Genomic DNA, 21,625 nt, shown 5'->3' with positions numbered 1-21,625 from the left:
TTCATTCAAGCTTTATTTTATCGATAGGAAAGAAATTTTTTTCTCTTGTCTTCTTCCCAAATAGAACTTGAATTTTAGGTGAATTAGAAATATAAGGAATTATTTAGTGTTAACTCACAGTGATGTGACAGGTGTTCGATCCTTGCAGGGTTTGGGCTGCTTTTTAATGTTTGTTTAGATTACCCCTCTAAAATATGCTTATTCTATTTCTGCCAGTATCTTCACTATTATTCAACAACAGGTGAAAAGCTTCGTAGCTTAGTAATTTTTTTTTCCCCCGCAGAGGAAATAAGCTGAATAGGAAGAAAAGAAATTGGCCACTTATAGTTGCCAGTGGTTGCATTGTAATTAGCCAGTGCTTGGGATACATGTTCAGATTCCAGGCTCTCTACTGTATGTGCTTTTGTCAATTTCAATATCTTAAAATGCTACTTTCCCATGTTTTTCTGTTTAATAGTTAATAGATGAGAATTTCCTTGATGAAAGGGCTAGAGCTTATGAAAAAGTTAATTTTTAATTTTAAATTATTTGAGGTTCCAGATTGAATTATACATTTTGACACTAAGAGCGCAGAGAATCCCTACGCATGTCAAAGGAAATTTCCTCTATGTAGCCTAGAAAAATGGTTTGAGCCACAGAAAATCTGTAGGACATTTTTGTCAAAAATTTGAAGGTGAAGAAAACGCATCAACTTAGCAGAATCATTTCTGCTAAAGCTATTCTGTTAAGCTTTATGACAATATCTGCAAATTTAAAAAAACATTTCAATACACATGTTTTTGTTGTTGTTGCTTCAAACTCTATAACTTAACTCTTTGGTAAGAGAGGTAGCCGTGTTGCACATCTATTCTTCCATCCTAATGACAGCTAATTAAAATGTGGATTGTGTTTGTGCTGTGTGCTTTATTTTTCTCTGTGTGAAATGTATATGGTAGGCTATGAGGAACACGATGTGAACTTTTAGGAACTAATACCCATCACAGTACTTTACTGTTCTGACTGTTGGATGAAGTACTCTTGTCTGCATACAGGTAACTAACCTCTTAAATCTCAGCACTAATGACATCATAACAGGATGCGAAGGGATACAAAACTAGTGATAAAACCAAACGGCCCATTTTCACCCTTGGGAAACTAATGGAATTGAGTTCAGTTAAGATAGATGAAGACTCCTCAGTAGAGACCCACTCCTAGTTCGGGGATGGTCAGCTGTGCTGCCTTTGTTGGCTGTCATTTTCATCTTCCATGCCAGATTTATCTTACATTGGGACTGCTTCCACCTCGTACTTTAAGGAAGTTTTTCTACTCTCATATAGAAATACCTTGGCTAGTAAAGAAGCATATTTCCAGTCTTACAGATGGGCACACACAGAGAGAAAGCACATGTGTGTGAGATGTGTGTTAGCTCCATTCATGAGGGACTTTAAAATGAGACTTCTCCAGGTAAAACCCCATTCGGTAATTTGGAACCAGAACTGAAAACGTTTTTCTCAAGCTCCACAGGAAGTTATGGAGGCGTCTGGCAGATATTTTGCATTGTTTTCCACTTGCATATTTTATTTCTGCAGTGTGTGTGTGGCATAGGCAGAGAAATCAGCCTCACTGGATGTCTCCATGTTTCTCTCTCCTCAGATGCAGACAGACATGCGGAACTTTCTGGAAGTCCACTGAAAAGCAAAAGCACTAGGAAACCTTTGGCATGTATCATTGGGTATTTAGGTGGGTATTTTCTTAATTTAGGAAAGACAACAATTTCTGTATCTTATAATTGGAATTGACATACCTGAGTTAACTGCAAGCCTTTCAAGTAGGTAAACTTGGGTAACTTCATATGTATAGTCAATTTTTTTATTTCAGAAACTTTTTATTATAAAAACGCATACACGCAAAACATGCAGAGTTGGAGATATATTTACTTTTTTTCCAAAATATTGAATAAAAAGGTATATTAATGGATATAAATGCAAGTTAAGCAGAAAGAGGAAAATAAGAGTCACTACATTATTAGCGGATGAATATTCTTTTTTTTTAATCGAAGTATAATTGACTCACAATGTTACATTAATTTCAGGTGTACTGTGTAGTGATTCAACATTTATAGACATTATGGGACGATCACCATGATAATTACCATCTCTCACCACTCTAAGTAATTATAGAATTAAGGATGAATATTCTTAATATTTTCACTTAGATCCTTCCACTAATTCAAACCTATCTTACCCCTTCCCTTAGAGAAAAACTGATTTACTTTTTTTGAGTAAAAGAGATAAAACTCTTTAAAAAATACTTATAGTTTTGATGTGCCAATTAAGGTTACTTTGAAAGGGGAGCTTTAGTATTGCTTTCTGGTTTTTATCATGTTATTTAACTTGGAAGTCACCAAAAAATGGATAGTTCCATTTACATTTTGAACTATCATAATTAAAAAGTATAAAATTACTAGGCAATCACCTCTTTTTTTTTTTTTGCAATGTTTTAGGATAAATAATTCACAAAATAATGCTTTCTAAAATGGTTCTTACTATACCTTGAAGCTATAATGGCATGTTTTTGTGCTTCTGATATTCTTGCCTTTTCATCTTCTCAGTAGAAGTGAAATATGTTCTCAGAGTTGCCTTGAACCTTATTACTCTGTCAGAAAGATATGTACTTATGAAGCATTCAGACTTTAGACATCCAATCTTTTAAAAATCAAAGTATAGTCTTAAACGTGGTATATTATCTGCTCCTCATCAGAGCATCCTCAGAGTCAGAATCTCTTAGCTCCCTCTTTGATGTTACTTTGCCACCTTATTTCCTCTTTCAGTCCCAAGGGCCTCAAGAGTTGCTTTGATATCTCTGAAAATGGCACATGGTTAACACAGGCGTGACCTAGGTCACGGTGATCGTGTCCTTGAAGTTCGCTCTCTGTTATTTCCTAGCAGAGGCTAATCCTTAAAGCCCCTCCACCTTGCAAAGGATAGTTTCCGATCGTAAAAGATAGACTGTAACACTGCACATTAGTCAGCATTTCCATAGGCAGTTATGTGCTCCTCCTGTGGGCAAATGGGTCCCTACCAGATAAGCCCAAAGCTGTGCGGTCCTTACTAACTGAACCACTTCCCTGTAGAGCGTATTTCTGAGTATTTTCTATGTACAGGACACGACACTAAGTGATTTGGGGAACACCAAGATAAATATGACCTTGCCCTCAAAAATCTTAGTCTAGTGGGGAGGGTACACAGGTAAGATCAGTTGAGCAAAGGATTAGATTTTTATGAAAAAATTACAGGTAATAAGCCTTGGATACTTGGAGGAAGGGTAATTCTTTTTTTAACTTCTTATTTTAATTATTATTTATTATCGCTAGAGTTGAATGTCATCTTAAGCATCCATTATCCGTTTTTTGTTTGTTTGTTTTTTTGACTGCGCCCATGGCATGCAAAAGTTCCCAGGCCAGGGGCTGAACCTTTGCCACAGCAATAACAACACTGGATCCCTAATTCCTAGGCCACCAAGGAACTCCCAAGGTGTAGTTATTTCTGATGGCAGGGCAATTAATATTTGATCTCAATACTGAAATACATGTAGTGTTCAAATAGATAGAAATATAGGAAAAGAATCTTTTTCCCTCTACAAGGCCAAGAGAACTAGATGAACAAAGACTCCATGAGTCCAAGGACCTGAAAACAGGATTAGGGAAGGCAGTTTGTCTGGTCCTGATGGAGCATGGAGTGTGGAGGTTGTAATGAAATGTAAGGTTGGCAAACCTTCGATACCATGTTGAAAAAAACAAAACAAAACCAGCACTATATTTTGGTTAGCACCTGATCCATTCCTAAATTCTGGCAAGTGTGAGGATGTTGATCAGACCAAGATGTAGTCACACTCCTAATTGCTCTTCTTAAATTTCAGTAAATAAGACTGCTCTCCTGGCCCTCATCAGGGAAGAGAGCGGCTTGTGCATGGTCGACATCCTAGCTGCTGAATCAGAATCAGGGAACAGGTTTAGCTGTAGAGAGAGATTGACTAGTATTAGCAATAGACTGAGATTCTTAAATCCAGTTTCTACAGTGCTGCAATTTCTGTCTGTCTACCCCATCCAAAAAGCACAAATAGTTCTGGGCTTTGTGACTGACCACCACATACTTCACACAAACACACACACCACACTCACATTACAGTTTTGTGATATGTCCTTGGTCAAAGCTTTTCTTCTGCCACCTCTTAATTCTAGTATTTGGGGTTTGGTGTCAGACTCCATCTGTATCAAACTGTTCTGGGCTGGGAGTGACTGACCCTGGTCCTATATCCTGGTTGCAGAGCCAGAGAAGGAATCCTGCTTCTTCAGAAAGCTGTCATATACCAGGTATCTGGCATGCTATATCTGTTTTGAGAGAGCAGAGTGGTAGTTTTCTCTGGGGCTACCTCTCCAGATTTCTAATTCCCTGAAGAGTCAGATATCTTATTCCCTTAGTAAATCTCATCTTAAGCGACCTTCGGAAGTGACTCCCCCCGGCCCCTTGTTCTCACAATATGAAGCTCAGAGCTCCAGCTAGCAGGGGGAAGAACCAGCTCCCTTTTGATAAATAAAGCCATGGTAACAGCACTTGAAGTTGATTCATTATGCAAGTCCTTGGGAAAACAGGCTGGTTCATAAGGAACTGGCCCTCAGCTCATTAAGAAATAAGATGTGTGCCTATTAGCCAATGTAAGTGCACACAGATTTTTTAATAGCATGTTCTGAGTTGAGAAACCTTTTTTCCCCCCGTCAGAGATCCATCCTTCGAAGAAACCTAATGTAATTCGATCTACGCCAAGCATGCAAACCCCAGCTACCAAGCGGATGCTAACCACCCCGAATCACACGTCTCTGAGCATTTTGGGGAAAAGAAACTACAGTCATCACAATGGCCTGGATGGTATGTAAGCCCAGGAATTCTGGGGGCTGATCCCATAGGCCAGGGCCTCTCTGCCCTTGGCTGCTCCAGAGTGTCACCTGCCATGTCCAGGAGTATAACAAAGGTTCTCTACCCCCTGACTGAACTCACTGTGTGGAAAGGGGGATGCGAGGGAAGACTGCCATGTGCCACAGTGAAGACATTTTGCCAAGTGATTATCTCTGCATCTCCTCAGAAGGGACCTTTGTGCTGACATATCCCGTTAGGAGGCTTGTTTGGAAATGAAGTCTGTATTTAGCAGGTTGCCTCTGCTGGGTAATAATGCTCTTGCTGTGACGCGCACTCACTGCTCACTTATGTTTTCCTGAGCAAAGGCCTTACTTTGCCTTATGGCTGAGACAGCAGTGCTCTCTGGGGGTTCTTCAGTGTTCTGTGGATCATTTTGAATTTGGCATTTGTCCCTTACCGCTTTTACCTTATAAATTTTCTTAATTGCTCAAGAGTACTACAAGTCATGAAAAGAATTGCCTGGGTGATGTCCTAAATACAGAAACGATAATTTGTTTGAAATGGAAAAACTGAGAAATATCACCTCTTATCCAAAGTACTTCTCTTGGGCTTGGCCATGTAATGACTCTTCAGGTTGAACTGAATCATCCTCCCACTCGGACTATAAACACAAGCATAATAAATCATCCAGGCAGTATATATTGTTCATTTCAATCGTCCTGGAGTTTGAAGCTGTCTTGATTGTTTAAATGTTGACATTTATTTATGAATAAAACTCTCTCCAGGCTTTTCATGTCTTATGGGACTCTAAGTTCCTTCAGTGACAGTAAATTATTTATAATGAGGCCCTAGAGCAAGGATGTGGAATAAACCTTCTAGTAATAATTTCCCATGGTTGTTTTCCTTCAGTGTGAATTTGATGGTCATAGTGATGTCAAAATTAATAAAAAATTGAGGGTGAAGAGTTTAGTTTGCATTTTTAGTATATCAGTGTTTTGTAGACATGGCTTTCAAGAATTTAGCTACACAATAGTCTTGCAGAAATGCTTCCTTGCTAATGAGAATATCGGCCATCCTTGCTGCAATATGCCTGATGTTTAGTCAGCAGAAGTGCAAGGAAGGATTGTGTCAAAATGTGGAGTTTGGATTTCTTGCCTATAACTTGGGGCCTTTAAATTTAGGCTTAAATGGAATCGGGAATCTCTTTTTCTTCGTATCACCTCCCTAGACTGTTTAGGTGGATAGTCCTAATGCAAAAGTAGAAAGTAGTTCCTATTCATTTGATATTTATATATTCTTTATGGTAAAAAGACTCTCATTGTCACCGATGTTGGACTAGCAGCTTTCTAGTATCTTTCTCTAGGCACACCCGATGGTCACGGTCATTCTGGGCCCCAGTCCTGCTCCCGCATTGAAGCTCCTGGTATTCTTTCCTTGCATTGCAGGTCCCTGTCTCTCTGGAATTCCTAAAACGTGCCACTATGTAGGGTTCCCTCCCAAGGGCTGTCTGTCCCATTTCCCTCTAAACAAATGCTGCGTCAAGGTCATTACTTCTCTGCTCTGAACAGGAGGAATGGACAGAGCACACAGAGTCGCTGGTGTTATGTTGAGTGAAAGCTTCGGCCTTGTTGAGGAAAAGATACTTGTTTCATTTTCTGAAGAGATTTAGCTGTTACTCTCTTTTCTTCAAGACCCATTTGTCTCTGCTCTCCTGTCGTGGTAGGGAGAGGAAGGCTGATGACATGTCCTTTCCCTGCATTATCTCATCTGATTCAGGTGATCAAAAGTTCCAGGTCAGGAGATTTAACTATTTTGTGTAACAGTGTATCTCTGCCTGGTACAGTGCCAGGGGCTTGGTAGGTTCTCAGTAAATGTTAGCTGAATAAATGAAAGGGATTGAGAAAGAGACCTAGACAGGTGAGTTAAATGTTCCAAAGTTACTAGGTACTGTATAAGTGGTTTCCATTCGGGTGTGACTGATTTCAGAGTCTGCTCTTTTAACTACTGTTATAAATGAAGTTGTGGCTCTCAAATACACTGTATTAGTTGGCAAAGTAGATACTACATAAGTTATTTTAATAGCTCATTTAATATAAGAAAACAATATGACAGATGTTGGAGGACAGAATAGGTAAAGGGGTGGGTGGGAGACAGGAAACAGCCACATCACTAGAGCTGGGAGAGCAAAGGGAAGAAGTTGGGATAATCACAGCTAGAAGCCCAAGGAGCTAGACCTCAGACCCTTGAGGAAAAGGCGCTGCTCTTTTGGTGCTGGCATTTCTAGGGCAGTGTGATGAAGCTGGTTCTGGTAGTGAGAAGTAAAGCTAGGAACTGAAAAAACCTGCTGCTGCTTCTTGGGGCGCCGCTGACAGGAACTGGAAGGAGCAAGTCTCTTGCCATCTTCCAGTCTTGCAGACGCCCTCTAGCACCCCCTGCTGGTGTAACAGGGAGCGAGATGGCAAAGGAGAAATGCGTTTGTAGAGTCCCAGCCCCACCCAGTGTCACAAAACTGATTTAGGTGGATAGATGTGGAGCTGAGAGACAAGAGTATAACAGAAACATATTGTAGAAAGTGGCCCCATTTTTGTATTCCCAGTGGACCTTTCCTTGGGATAATGGTCTGTTTCTTATTTCCTCGGGATATGAAATCTTGAAGTAAACGGAGTTTCCAAGGTGAACCTAAAGTACAAGAAAAAATGTTAGGCTAATAGTGAGTTTTCACGGGAGAATTAATGCCATTATACACTGGAATTGATAGATACAAATTCATGGAAAAGCCTTGCCATTTGTGATCCAATAATAAAGTTAATTAGCATTGCTACATAATTATCAGCATGTCAGGCAGATGAGCACACCAAACAGGATGTTGATGGACAGAACTAATTTAACTGGAAACAAAACCTGATTGTCCTGAAATATCCAGGCCTCTCAGCTTTAAGGCTTCTTGTCCCCTGCTCAGGGCCACCCCCCGCCCCAACCCTGCTTCCGCCTCCACCTTCAGTTAGAAGTTCTTCATGATGGGAAAAGAGTCTCTGAATTTCTCCTGGAAGGAAGGATTTTATGTGACATTTAAAAAAGAAAAAAACAAAAAAATGAACAGTGTTTTCTTACCTTCTGAAAGTCACTGTCTTTCACCTGGCCCTGGCCCTTTAAAGGCCCTGGTGTGACTGGTTGGGAATCAATACTCTGTTTCTCTTAGTCCTGTGGCACCAGGCCATACGCAGGCCTCTGTGACTGTCCTAATGGAGCTTAAATTCCAAGGGTGAAAACAATCTGCTTATTACACAAGAAGCCTTACTTTTTGGAGTCTGCATCCAGCCCTCTGCACTTCAGTCTTGCCCGTCAGGCAGTTGGTCCGGTGGTGCATGTGCCCTTGTGGTGCTTTCCAAAGCCTGGCTCCTTTTCTGACTTACAGGTACTGGGATGACATTCTTATTGCCAGCAAACCACATTTGGCTGACTTGGTTAACCCCAAGTGGCTGTGAAGAGAGAAGGCCTGGAGATCAGTGGGGATAGAAGAGGCATTACTTTCTCTGTCCGTGAGCCCCAAAGGGAGGGCAGCAGGGAGGTGGAATTTGTCGGTGCCATGGAAAAAAGCACATCTGACTGTTTGGAGTCAGCTTGGATTAATTGCTGACTTTTCTAGTTTTGGGTGAATCACTTGGTTTCTTTAACCTCCACCCCAGCCCCAGCGCCCCCCCCACCGCCCGAAAATTATAGATTTCATTTGCCATAACAGAGTTGTTACAGTGATTAAAATCTTTCACCTACTTTATAACACTTGGTTTTCCACTTTATGAGGTAGGTGTTATAACCTACATTTTAATAATGAAAAAATCGAAGCTCAAAGAAGTGAAGGGATATGCCTAAAGTCACACTTGCTAGCAAGTGGCAGAAATGAAATTTAAACTCCAAATACAGGGTTGTTTCTACTGGGTGAATAAGGACCCCAGATCTGTGTGCTGAGTGCCGCATGTACCTAAGAGATATTTCTGTTTTCTGTGTATTAGACACAGCTTTGTGTTTGTAAACATAGAGAGGAATGTAGAGGGTATTTTTCTTTGCTCAGACGATGAAGTATAAGCCATTTTGTCTAATGAAAGCCATCATCTCCATCTCCTGCCTCTGGGAAGCCCCTTGACCCATATCATATCCCCTCCGTTTTCTGGAACTTAGTGCATGAGCTATGTTAGTGTCTGAGAAAGGGGAGAAGAGAGAGAGAAAAACCACAATCACCTAAAGGTGAGATATGTTTAACTAATATGATGTTTCCAGCTTTGACTCTTACCCATTGTAGGTGTTCTTTAAGTGTTAAAATTCCATCCTCTCCTTTAAAGCATAGCTATTATTAAAGTTTTATTTTGAAAATTATTGATATCAACCAAAGTTTTTGTAGCCCTGCATGAATTGTATGTAAATAAAATGTCAATATTTTCCTCATAACTACGTTTATTTCTTACCCAAAGGTATGGTTCTCAAAAAAAAAAAAAAAAAAAAAAAAAAAAGACTCATGGATTTGCTTGAAGGTAAATGAGTATGTTCCAGCATATATTTGCACATTAGAAGGGCCAAGTATCTATAAAGAAAAATTGCCCTTGTTTCAGTTATTTATAAGAGTGTTAAAGACAAAATTAGATTTGTAAAGAGGCCTCATTTAGCTTCCTGTAGGCCTGTGATTAGAGACCTTACAGCAAAGGGACGGAACATCATCATCCTGGGACAGCAAAATCTTTTTCAAAGTGAAGGCTGAATCAGAAAGACTCCAGGGAGGGGAGGAGCAGATGGGCTGTACAGGCCTCTCTCATCCTCTCCTGACCCCCTAAGAAGATGTCCTGGGATCCTCCCCCACCTCCCACCAAGTGTCAAATGCTTGAGTTTAGGTCAAGCAGCAGATCTTGCATTGCACTGCACAGGGACGAGGGGACTTCCTGCTATGTCTCCATCTTTATCCAGTGGGGACCCTTGAGAACAGCTGCTGCTGTATGTTGATACATCCACTGGAGGTGCTCTTAACCTTTCTCTGAGATGACATGGCTTTTGTCCCAGGGGTACTCCTGAAGGTAGGACTCATTGTGTCGGGAAAACCAAAGCAGCAGGCTCAGAAGAGAGGTGAGTTTTCAGTGGGACGGAGTCATCTGAGCTGAGGAAATTGATGAATTGTACAATAAACTTCTGTTTAATCTGCTCTCCTCTGGCTTATTTCCCCTGGGTTATGTGAGTATACTGCAGATCTAGATATTTTTCTTATTTGTTTTCTGCATGGAGTAATATCATTTCTCAGTGTCTTGATTCCAGGCAGAGGCTATCTAAAGTGGATCCCTCTAAGTATAATATTATGATCTGGAGTGTGAAGACTCTTCTTTTGATGACTTTTTTTTTTCTGAATCAGTGATTCAACAGCTCCAACTGTTTGCATCCAACCCCGGGAAATGGGTGGTGGTGAGGGCCATTATACCAGTGGGAGAGCTCTGGGAATGCATCTGCTGTCTTCACAAATCCCAGTAAAAATAGACTGCCAAGAGCAGCTGATGGCAGTTCTAGGCATGCTTAGGCCCAGGCTGCCTTCTGTCAAAATTTTTATGTTATTTCAAAAGCCTATGGTTTTTGGTTTTGGTTTTTGTTTTTTTTTTTTTTAATCTCCCAGAACATTTTTTTTTTTGGAAGAACATTGAGTGTCCTGAGACTCACCTCTTGTCTCCTTGTCTCAAAGTGTAATGTTATAACCTGGTTAAATATATCAAGTGCCTTCCAGGATTATTTTTTTTTTCTTTTTCTTTTTTTTTCAGTTTTTAGAATGGATCGTGATGGCCCCAGAGATTGTTGAATGTGAAGCAGACCAAATGTGTCTGCAGAGCTTAAGGACTGTTGAAGCATTGGCTGAGGGTGGTGGAGGTTCTCTCACACTGAAGCCATAGGAGTGGGGGCTGAAGAGGAATCAGGCCCAAGTACATTAGGCATGAATAATCAACCCCTTGGCGTTGTGGCATATTCTGGAAGGATGCCAAATTAGTCACCCCTGAGACCATGGCTAGGTGTACTAATAAATCTCACAGGTTCTCCCAGAGGGTACTTATATCCTGTCCCTGAGGAAAATACTAGGGCGCGAGCCTGTAAGAGGCCTAGTTTGAGACCCTCTTAGCAGTATGATGGTCTTAGAAGAGTGACTGAGGTCCAGGGTCCTCACTGTGAGAGCCTGTTCCGGCCTCCTCAGTAAGTGTCTCTGTTTACTCGCAAGAGTCATTACAGGAAACCTTATTTACTAACCTATCCTCATGTACCTCCGTTCACAGTGACACAGAGAAGGTGAACCTCTGAGAAAGGAAGGGAACCTCTGACTTGAGAACTGGGCCCCAAGTTTTTTGGGGTGAAGGGTAGATGCTTGAGAAGGGAAAGGCAAGAAGACTGCAGAGGGAGGGAATTGGGTCTCTGAGGAACAACTCTTCCTCAGCAGAGATTTGACTCTTTCTTCCCAAGAGCAGGCACAGATACCTGAGAAAGCCCAGGGGACATCACTATTAGATCTGGATGCCCCAGGGAAGTCAAGACCCACTCTAGAAACCAACTGATTTAGGCTCCCCCTCCCCACATTCTCTGTGGATCCCAGTGAGGAAATGAGGTGATGTCTTCTGAATCTGCAGAGCCCCCTGGGCCATCGAAATGGAAGGATTTGTCACAGCCTAGTTGATCTGGGGACTCCCATTGGGTTCATTTTAAGCTTCCTAACCCTGCTCATTATTTTCATTCAGTGTTTCCTGTTTTCCCTTCCAGATGACTGAGTACTCTTTAAGCTCAGAAAACGAGGGAGTTATATTCTATGCATTCTTTTCCCTCAACCAAATATTTATCAGCGAGTTTTTACATATACCTGAATTATTAGACATATAAAACTGATGGAGTTCCCGCTGTGGCTCAGTGGTTAGGTATCGGATTTGATCCCTGGCCTTGCTCAGTGGGTTAAGGATCTGTGGTGTGGGTCACAGACGCGGCTTGGATCCCGCCTTGCTGTGGCTGTGGTGTAGGCTGGCGGCTATAGCTCTGATTCGACCCCTAGCCTGGGAACCTCCATATGCTACGGAAAGCGGCCCCAGAAAAGGCAAAAAAAACCCCAAAAAACAAAAAACAAAACAAAACCCAAAAACTGAGGAGCAAGCTTGAAGGCAAAATTGCTAGATGGAGCTTCTAAGAAAGATATCTGGGCAGACTCTTTCCAGGGTGGTCTGATGGAGCTTCACCTGGTGCTGCAGTTAGTGAGCTAGGCCAAGAGTGAGTCCTGGGGAAAAAGGGCTGATTACATGTAAGCATTTGGGACCAGACAATCCACAGAAAAAGGGATCCAGATGTTGAATAATGGATCTCCTGCACAGTTCCTCTATAATTTCCTTCTTATTTCTCTCCAGTTTTCTTTCCCTATATCTCTTTACTTTCTGGCAGACTTTTCTCAACTTTATGTTCCAACTAGATTTGTCTAATTTCTCCCTTTTGGTCTTACAACTTTTACTCCATGTAATTTTGAAATTCTGTCATTGGGTATATACGTAGTTTGAATTTTTAGGTCTTTTTGACCTTCTTATCACTATGAAACGATCCTTTTTATTTCTGCAATATTCAGCTATTTTGTCTGATGTTAATATGACCACACCACTTTTCCTTTTCTCTTGTTTTTAGGTTTTGTTTGTTTGTTTGTTTTGTATTTTTGTCTTTTTTTTTCTGGGGCCACTCCTGTGGCATATGGAGATTCCCAGGCTAGGGGTCTAATTGGAGGTATAGCTGCTGGCCTACACCAGAGCCACAGCAACGCCAGATCCAAGCTGGGCCTGTGACCTACACCACAACTCATGGCAACACCAGATCCTTAACCCACTGAGCAAGGCCAGGGATCGAACCTGCAACCTCATAGTTCCTAGTTGGATTCGTTAATCACTGAGCTGTGATGGGAACTCTGTTTTTAGTTTTTTAAATGAATTTTTCCTAGTTTTATAAAACTCAAAACAGAATGACTCTTATAGCATCTCCAAAGCCAGCATGTGGTGTTCCAGCACAGATTTCAAAAATCTTGTGAAGCTATTTTCCATTATCGTTTCTTTTAAAAACAGCTTTATTGAGGCATAATTGACATTCTGGAAACTATACATATTTAAAATATGCAATTCGATAAGTTTAACATAGGTGTACACCAGGAAACCATACCATAACCAAAATAATGCACTTATCTTTCACCCTCAAAAATTTTCTTGCACCCCTCTATAATCCACCATCTTGTCACCCCTACCTCATCCCAAGTGACCACTGACCTGCTTTAGAGCACCATAAATTGTTACATTTTGGAGTTCCCATTGTGGCTCAGTGGAAACGAATCTGACTAGTATACATGAGGATGCTGGTTCAATCCCTGCCCTCACTCGGTGGGTTAAGGATCCAGCATTGCCATGAGCGCTGGTGTAGGTGGCAGACAATGGCCTGGATCTAGCATTGCCGTGGCTGTGGCGTAGGCCGGCAGCTACAGCTCCGATTAGGCCCCTAGCCTGGGAACCTCCATATGCTGTGGGTGCAGCCCTAAAAAAGACAAAACAAAACAAAAAAGGTTACATTTTCTAGAATTTTATATAAATGGAGTCATGCAGTATGTACTCTTTGTCAATTTGATAATCTTTAGATTTCTACAAGTCCACTGATTCTTTCTTCTGCAGTATTGAATCTGCTATTAATCCCATCCAATAAAGTTTTCATTTAAGATATTGTATTTTTCAGTTTTAAAATCCTCATTTGGTTCTTTTATATTTCTCCTAAAATATACCACATAGTCCCCATTATGCACACTTTTTTCTCTAGATTCTTTAATATACTTAGCAGTAAATATTTAAGCCCATATCTGCTAATTCTACTATCTGAATCATTTGCTAATCATCTTCTACTGACTATTTTTTCTGTTGATTGTAGATTGTATATTCCTGTTTTCCAGGTCTCATAATTTTTAATGAATCCTGATCAGTGTGGATGATAAGTTGTAGAGACACTCTGGATTCTGTTATTTTTCTCTGTACAGTGTTGAGTTTTGCTCTTGCAAGCAGTTAAATTGGTAGATCACGTGAGTTCTGTGGATATACTTTAAATCTCCGTTAGGGCTGGTCTTTTTCAATTTTGCTCCTAGTTCCATGAGCTTTCAATGGAAAGGCTAAGTTGTTTGTCCATCCTTCTAACTTTGCAGAACTTGAATTCCAAACTCTTATCTTCCCAGCACTGGACAGCTGCTGAGGTTGCCACTTAGCCTTTTTTAATCTTTTAGTTGATGAGCTCCTTGGTTGGAGCTCATCACGGTTCCAAAATCAGCCAGTGATTTGAGGGGAGTATGTACGTAGATTTGGGAGCTCCCCCTTCCCAGGATCTCCTCCTCACTTTCCAGCTGCATGGGCAACCCTGAACTCTGACTGCTCTCTAATTCTTTAGCCCAGACTGCAGCTTTCTGCTTGAACTGTATTTCTCTTGTACTGCATGGAAGGGCATTCAGGGATACCAATTAAGAGAGGATCTCATCTAGTCTCACCTTTTTTTAAAGAGTCGTATCTCTTCCAGTTTTTGCCTAATTTTGGTTGGTCTCCAGTACCATCAAAAACTTGCTTTTTATATTTTATACAGAGTTGAATACTGTTTTTGGCTGGGGTGGGGGGGTTAGTCCGTGACAAATTATCCCACCATTATAGGAAGCAGAACTCTTCAATCCTTCTATGGGCTTTCTGCCAACTCCCTTGGTTATCTCAGTTTATTTTTTAATAGCATACTGTTTGTGTTTCATGGATACTGTATCTTTCTTTACTTCTCTGAAGATATTAATGAGTACTTTTTGTTTCTTGAGGTTTCTTCTCCATGAATAATCTCTTTCTTCCAGTTTGCATTCTTATTTGTTTTGGTCTCCAACATTTGTGTTAGAGGTTTTCTTTTCCTGATGACCTTCGGTTGTGTAATAATATTTAAGAGTAGGAGACTAAAATCAGATGAAAGCTCTGTGCTGGAGCCTGTGGAGCACTTCACAGTGTGGTGATCACCTGGGATGTTTGTTGGGGGCACCAAATGCCAATATCTTCAAGTCTTTTCCCTTGGGATGGTCGGATATCCCAGAAAAAATTCTTCCCATCTAAGTCCATTAGGCTGCTGTAACAAAATACTATGGATGGGTAGCTTATAAGCAACAGAAATTTGTCACAGTTCTAGAGGCAGGGAAGTCCAAGATTGGGGTGCTGGCATGATTGGGTCCCAATGAAGGCCATGTTTGCTGGAGAAGGTTGCAGACTGCTGTCTTCCTGCTGTGTCACCACATGGTGGAAGGGGCTAGGGAGCATGTGGGGTCTCTTTTATAAAAGCATTAATCCCATTCATGAGGGTTATAGCATATCTGGCATTAGGATTTCAGCATATGAATTTTGTGGGGACATAGACATTTAGACCGCAGTGTAATTGCTTTTCCGGAGGATAAAGTTTTGGCTACCTGCTTTCTGGGAGCTCCAGGGGAAGAAGGCTGGAGGTGTCACCATTCAATAGGCATATATTCACTCGGTCTCTCAGTTTGGGGACTGGTGTAGCCCTGTTTTCAACCGTGCTTGGTGACCGTGTACCCTAGGCCTGAGACCCTCTGTTTAGTCCTCTTCAGAGAACAAACATCCAGACTTGTGGGAGGTGGGCAGTTGCCTAGGGGTATGGAGTCAGGAGGGCTTCTAGGAGAGCAGTAGCTTCTCGAACAGCTTTCAACTAATCTTTGCTTCAGTCTCCTTCCTCCACTTCCAGAAGTGTCTAGTGTCAATTCCTGAGCCATCTGAGGATCCTTTGTACAAATTGGATTCTCAGCTTTCACACTGCCAGCTTCAGGTTTGGCTTTCTTGAGCATATGGTCTATTATCACTCGTTTATCTGCTTTCCCGGCTCCCAAATCCTAACAGTGGTTTCTCCTCTGGGTTTCAGAAGGGAGGGAAATTAACTCAGACACCAGTAGCTGGAAACCATAAAAAAATTAGACTTCAGGGTCTCCAAGTCCAAGTACTTCTGAGTAGTCAAACCAAAAAACCAAACCAAAACAAAAAAACAACCCCAAATCCCCAAAAAACCAAAACAAGTGCTTATGAATCAGGGTTAGTATAGACAAAAGTAGCGAATGTAGACTGATGCATTTGAGAATTTATTTATAACCATAACGGAAAATGACTGGTACATTATCCAGGAAGGAGACCTGAGAATAGGAGTAGGCCTTTTCCTGGGGTCCTCTGCCATGCTGGGGGCCTCTGTGTCTGGGACCCTGCATGTGGCTCTGGTCCTCTGCTTCAAGGAGATACAGCAGAGCTGAGAAAGCTTTGAGCCAGGAAACAGGAAGGTGGTGCAAGGGCAGGGGGTGAGCACTGGGCTTCTTCAGGCTGGAATGCGGAAAGGAAATTCAAATGCAACTTAAAGCCATGGCCGGTGTGGGGAAGGCAGGTATGAACCTGGATGCCAGATTCCATGCTTCTGGGAGGAGAAGGTTGCTTTTGAATCTGGAGCAGGTAAGTTTAGTGCAAATAGAAGGAAGCAAAACTTACTATGGCAGGTCTGAAACTTGGGAAACTATTTAGGATTCTGGCAGGTGGCGTAATTCCATGATGGGTTAGACAAATGAATGGTAGAGTGGTCCCTCCTAACCCCCAAAAGAGAGGCTTCTGAGAGATATTGGAGGTGCTGACATGCACACATAAGCCTCAACCTAGACACCGAAGAGGACGGTATGCTCTTACTGGGATGGATGGAGAAGGGGGCAGCTTGGCATAGTAGGAACTTTACCTGAATTAAGATCTGGGTTCAGATCCTGATTCCTCAGCTTACCCGCCCTGAGCCGTTGAGCACGTTCCTAACCTTTCTGACTCTCACAAGGTTCTGGTGAAAGTTAACTAAGACAGTCACATGACCTGCCAATAAAGCAAGTTACTAACCCAGCCCTCAACCGAATTGTCTGGGTTTTAATTTAACACGTATCTGCTGAGCCCTGTCAAACACCAGACTGTATGCATATATCTCCCCGATTCTAGAAAGGCTCATGAAGTGAAGGCGCAGCTCTGCTCTATCCCGCAGACCTTCCTCAGGATGGCGGGCGGCTGTCAAGGTGAGCGTGCCTGATCCTCTCCCAGGGGCAGAGCGGCATGTGTGACGGGGGGAGTATCTGAGCACAGCCTCGGCCGGCCGAGCCCCTGATCCCAGCTCGGCAGGCACCCCCCGCGTCCCTCCTAGCCACTGTCCTCATAACCGAGTGAAGTTTTCACAACCTACTGTGCAACACCAGTACTTTGCCAGCTACTTCTGCTTTTCATTTACTTGTTTCTCTCAGGAGTCTCTAGATGCCCAGCTCTGGGTCAGGGGAGTGGAAGTTTTGGGGGGGGCAGTCAAGGGGGTGGAAATGAGGGACCCTGTGACCCCGTGGGTGTTTGAGGTCCTGCAGAAAAGCGTGTCCCGGAGTTCCCGTCGTGGCTCAGTGGTTAATGAATCGACTAGGAACCATGAGGTTTCAGGTTTGATCCCTGGCTTTGCTTGGTGGGTTAAGGATCCAGCATTGCCCTGAGCTGTGGTGTAGGTGACAGAAGTGGCTTGGATCTCCCGTTGCTGTGACTCTGGCATAGGCTGGTGGCTACAGCTCTGATTAGACCCCTAGCCTGGGAACCTCCATATGCTGAGGGTGCAGCCGCAAAAAGACAAAAAAAAAAAAAAAAGAAAAGTGTGTCCCTAGCCTCAGAGTGCCCACGTCTTTATGATGAGTTATAGTCCCCTCAGATCAAGCTGTGCCTCCTCCCAGCCAGTGGTGTTCCCCATGCCTCAGCATCTGGTCAGAGATGCTGGGTGATGTTGCTCTGATAAGGGTCAGCATTTGCCAGTGACCACAAAACCTGCCAGCTTTTAAGATACTTTGGTGTCATTCGCCCGTTTTCTTGGCCTCAATTAAACTTTCCTTTGTTCCAACCTTAAACTATATTGCAAGCCTTTTTTTGAATTAACTCCCGACCTCCTTTCCTTGAAGGTCGTGACGGTGGTGGTGGGAGGTCTGATCCATCCTTCCTCTCACTTTGCCTCCACCATGGGAACTCCTTTAACTTCGATCCTGTTTCTTTCCTTTTCCAGAACTCACATGCTGCGTGTCAGACTGAGCTCTCTCTGTTTAATCCTATAATCCAAGACTTGCTACACTGTCCTGCTGATGTTCACAGCCGTGCCTGGGAAGGAGGCAGCCCCGTTCCCAGTGCTTTTCAGTGGGAGACCTCCGCGTGCGCCCCACGGAGACTCGATGGGGCGGGGGAAGAAACTGTAGGAGTGCACGTCCCCAAAGCTGCGTCTCCACGTGTGAATCAGTGTAACCTCGCTTTCCTCTCAGAGACCTCGCTGTCCCAGGGTGGGACCTGCCTGGGGAACCGAGGGGGTGGGGGAGCCACTCCGCATCGCCCCCTCTCCAACGCTCTGCACCCCAGGCACCACGGCTGCTGTGGGCTCAGAGCCACTGCTGCCCTGCATGTGTCAGCTCCGCTCTGTTGTCAGCTGTATGAGTGTGTACACGAGGGACATGGCATCTTTCTGAATGGATTTTTCTTAAGCAATGTGGCAGTGTTTATGCAGTTCATGCTATTATCCCCCACCCCCCGCCTCGTGCTGTCACTGTTACTCAGTTTTTTCTCAGTAGGCTCCATACTTATTTTTTTTAACGTGTAAATTTTGTCCTTCACCCCCTGCATCCTGTATTTGACCCCCCACCTCCACCCCTCCAAGGGACAGAATTACCCATGGTTCTGGCAAAAGATAAGAAAGTTGTCTTTGGGAAACCTGTAAACTCTTCATAGCATCTGTATTTTGTCATTGGAGAGAGGCTGGCATTCTGCCTAGCTCTGCTTGGTCCCCTAGAGCTCCAGCAAGAGCAGGGCGTGTGTGTCACTGTGACCAGCATCGTGTACCTGTTCCTTCACAGCCCCGCCAGCCGACAAGGAGCTGCAGCCAGGTTGGTCCTTCTGCGAGTCTCATTCACACAGGTTGATTTTAAGCAGATGGAGTCTGTTTGGCCTAGAAGGGTGAGGTGAGAGCATTGTGTTTGCAGGTGAGTTTGTGTACGACACCATGAGCCCTGCCACCCCTCCAGCCCACATTTCTGTGAGCACATGTGCCTCAGGGAACCTGCCTGTGACACGGTTTCCACTGGCCTGGGCTCTTCCTGTCCGCCCTCAACCCTTGCTGGCATCACAGGCAGGCTGCTCTGCCACTCTGTGGACACAGCTGCAGGGACAGGAATAACTTATCCCCCCACCGGCTGCCCAAGCAGATGTGACTGGCCACTCCCCTGCCTCTGTTGGCAGGGCCAGGCTGCAGGGCACAGGGTCACGGCAGTGTGAAAGACAGAGTCTGGCCTCCCAGCCATCCCTGGAGCCTGTAGCCAGGAGGCAGCTGGGTGGCTGAGAGTAGGTGCCCCAAATGGCCAGGTGGTTGTGGGGCAGAGTGGCTGCAATTGAGTCGAACCCCCTCAACCCAGCAGAATGAGGTATCCCTAGAATGACGATGGCACCCTTCTTGTCTACATCCTTGGAGACTCTGCAGAGAGCATGTGATGTGTGACGGCTGAAGGTGACGCTTGGGGCTTGAGCTGCCTTTTCCCTTTCCAGTTTGGCATCATCATAGCTTCTCTTCCCAGGAGGGATTGGTTCTCATCTTAGGCTCTTACGGGGTGACCCCAGGGACCTTCTCACCACTGCCAACTCTTGGAGCTCTTTCGGGTCTTGGCTTGGGGCCCCATGGGAGGGCCTGTGTCAGAGGTCCTGAGACAGGCAGGGTGGCAGGCATTGCCCTCAGGGTCCTGCAGAGAAGCTCCTGAAAAGACCCAAGGAGAGAAGGGAACTGGCTCTCATATCACACTCCACGTGCCACATTCTTCTCTAAAGAAAAAGACCCAGCAAAGCCGTCTCCCTGCGCCCTGCCCTGGATTTGCTGTGCACATGGGCCCAGAAGGTGGATTGGTGCCCTCGCCCTCTCTTCCCTCTCCTGACCCTCATGGTTATGGAAACAGCCACCTGCAACTCCGATGCCAGGAGACTTGGTGACCAGGGCCAGGCTGGCATGAAGGGAGAACGGGGAGACGCAGCCCAGTTCCTGTGCACATCCAGCAGTGGGACAGGTGCAGCTTGTTTTGAGCCACGTGCACCCAGACAGCATTTGCTTCACTGGGTAGTAAAAGCTCCCGGGTCTGCAGGCCCATCCTCCTCCGGAGAGGATGCTGACAAAGATCTTATGCTCTCGCTTCACCTCTGCAAAGTCCCCAGCATCGAGGCTCCAGGGAAGGATGCCAAAGAGCTTCTTATGTTGGCCTTTACCGTCTAAGCAGTTGGTGCCGAGAGGGCTTGCCAGTCACCCCCTTTCTTGGGGCCACTGTGTCACCATTGTGGGTGTCAGTGGTGTGTCACCACTGGGAGCAGGGAGCTTGTGGGGTGACACCCAGAGCCTGCATGCACAGCTCCCAAATCAGTGTCCAACCAGGAAAACAGATCCCGTCTGTGTATTTAAAACAGAGGGGTTTTAGTCTAGGGAATCATTTCACACAGAAAAAAGAAGAGCTGAAATGCCAAACAGGGGAGCAAGGGGCAGTCTGGAGGTGGGGAACTGCAGCTGGTGGGACACAGGGGAGAGGCTGTGTTACCAGATCCTGGGGGTCAGGGCCACTGGGCAGGGCCTGGGACCACAAAGGGCCTCTGTGGTGGGAGCTGGAGCCATAAGGGGGCAAGGGCCTTGCCAGAAACATCTCCCAACGCTGGGGCAGAGAGGGGGCAGAACTAGCCAGGCTTCTCCCTTCCTCGTGCCCGCCAGATTCCTGCAGGTGCCTCTGGTTAGCTAAACCCAGCTGGAAGCCAGCCCACTTAGGAGCCTGAGACAGGCAGCCTGCAGCGATCAGCCCCCCCCTATTCAGAGAAGAGCAGAGGAGGGCGAGGGGTGGGTCAGAAAGCAAGCAGCTGAGGAAATGGGCGGCCTTCATCCTCTGTGTCATGTCCAGTCCTGGCATTTTGGCCCCATGCTGGCCTAAGCCCCTGGTGAGGGTAGATGGAGGAGTTGCGCTCTTGGGTTTTTGAGGATTCCCTTTGGCTCTGCCTAGAGGAAAGTGCTTTGGGGAGGTGATGGTGAGTGGGTGGGGGTGGGGGGGTTATTCTGAACAGTTGTCCCAGTCTTCCTTTGGGGGATTTTACCCATTTAGCAGCCCCACCTTAGCGTTCCCCTCAGGAAAGCTGTGTCCCCATTTTCTGACCCCCCCTCCCCATACCTCTTCCTCCAGTCTCTGGTTTTCCCTGCCAGAGAGCACCAGCCTAGACCATGCATCCGTGCTCATGAGTGTTTCCCCAGGATAACTCATTCAGAGCGTGATATTACAGTGTGGACCGTCTGTAAGTAGATGCCCTCTACTAATCCATTTGTATCGTGTTCCCAATAAATTTCTGCAAATTCTGCCTGGTTTTATGCTGCCCTTGGCTGGGACCGTGGCTCAGCTGTAAGGTCGCGAGCGGGGGCATGCCCCCAACCTCAGCCTCGGGGGCTTCCCCCCCCACTCACCTGCCCCACAGTTCTGAGGCCAGGCCGGTTCGTCTGATGTCCCTGCCAGCCACACAGAGATGCTCAGAGGGCTTTTCCTAGGGTCTGTACTTTCTTCTGAGGACATGAAGCCACACTGCTCCACTTTGTGGGTTTTGTTGTTGTTGTTGTCGTTTGTCTTT

General features: G+C 44.6%; 1 protein-coding gene across 1 annotated transcript in view; it reads left to right on the top strand.

Annotated features, from left to right (window-relative positions):
• MTA3 (metastasis associated 1 family member 3) overlaps positions 1 to 21,359 on the top strand; it is a 181,466-nt gene extending 160,107 nt beyond the window's left edge. The window contains 3 exon segments of the mRNA XM_021087577.1: positions 1,633 to 1,719; positions 4,758 to 4,904; positions 18,015 to 21,359. Of these exon segments, the coding sequence (XP_020943236.1) occupies positions 1,633 to 1,719; positions 4,758 to 4,904; positions 18,015 to 18,040 (260 nt within the window). The 3' untranslated portion in view covers positions 18,041 to 21,359.

Source organism: Sus scrofa, chromosome 3 (genome assembly GCF_000003025.6).
Source record: "Sus scrofa isolate TJ Tabasco breed Duroc chromosome 3, Sscrofa11.1, whole genome shotgun sequence".
Taxonomy (NCBI): Eukaryota; Metazoa; Chordata; class Mammalia; order Artiodactyla; family Suidae; genus Sus; species Sus scrofa.
This window is presented reverse-complemented; position numbering and strand designations above follow the sequence as displayed.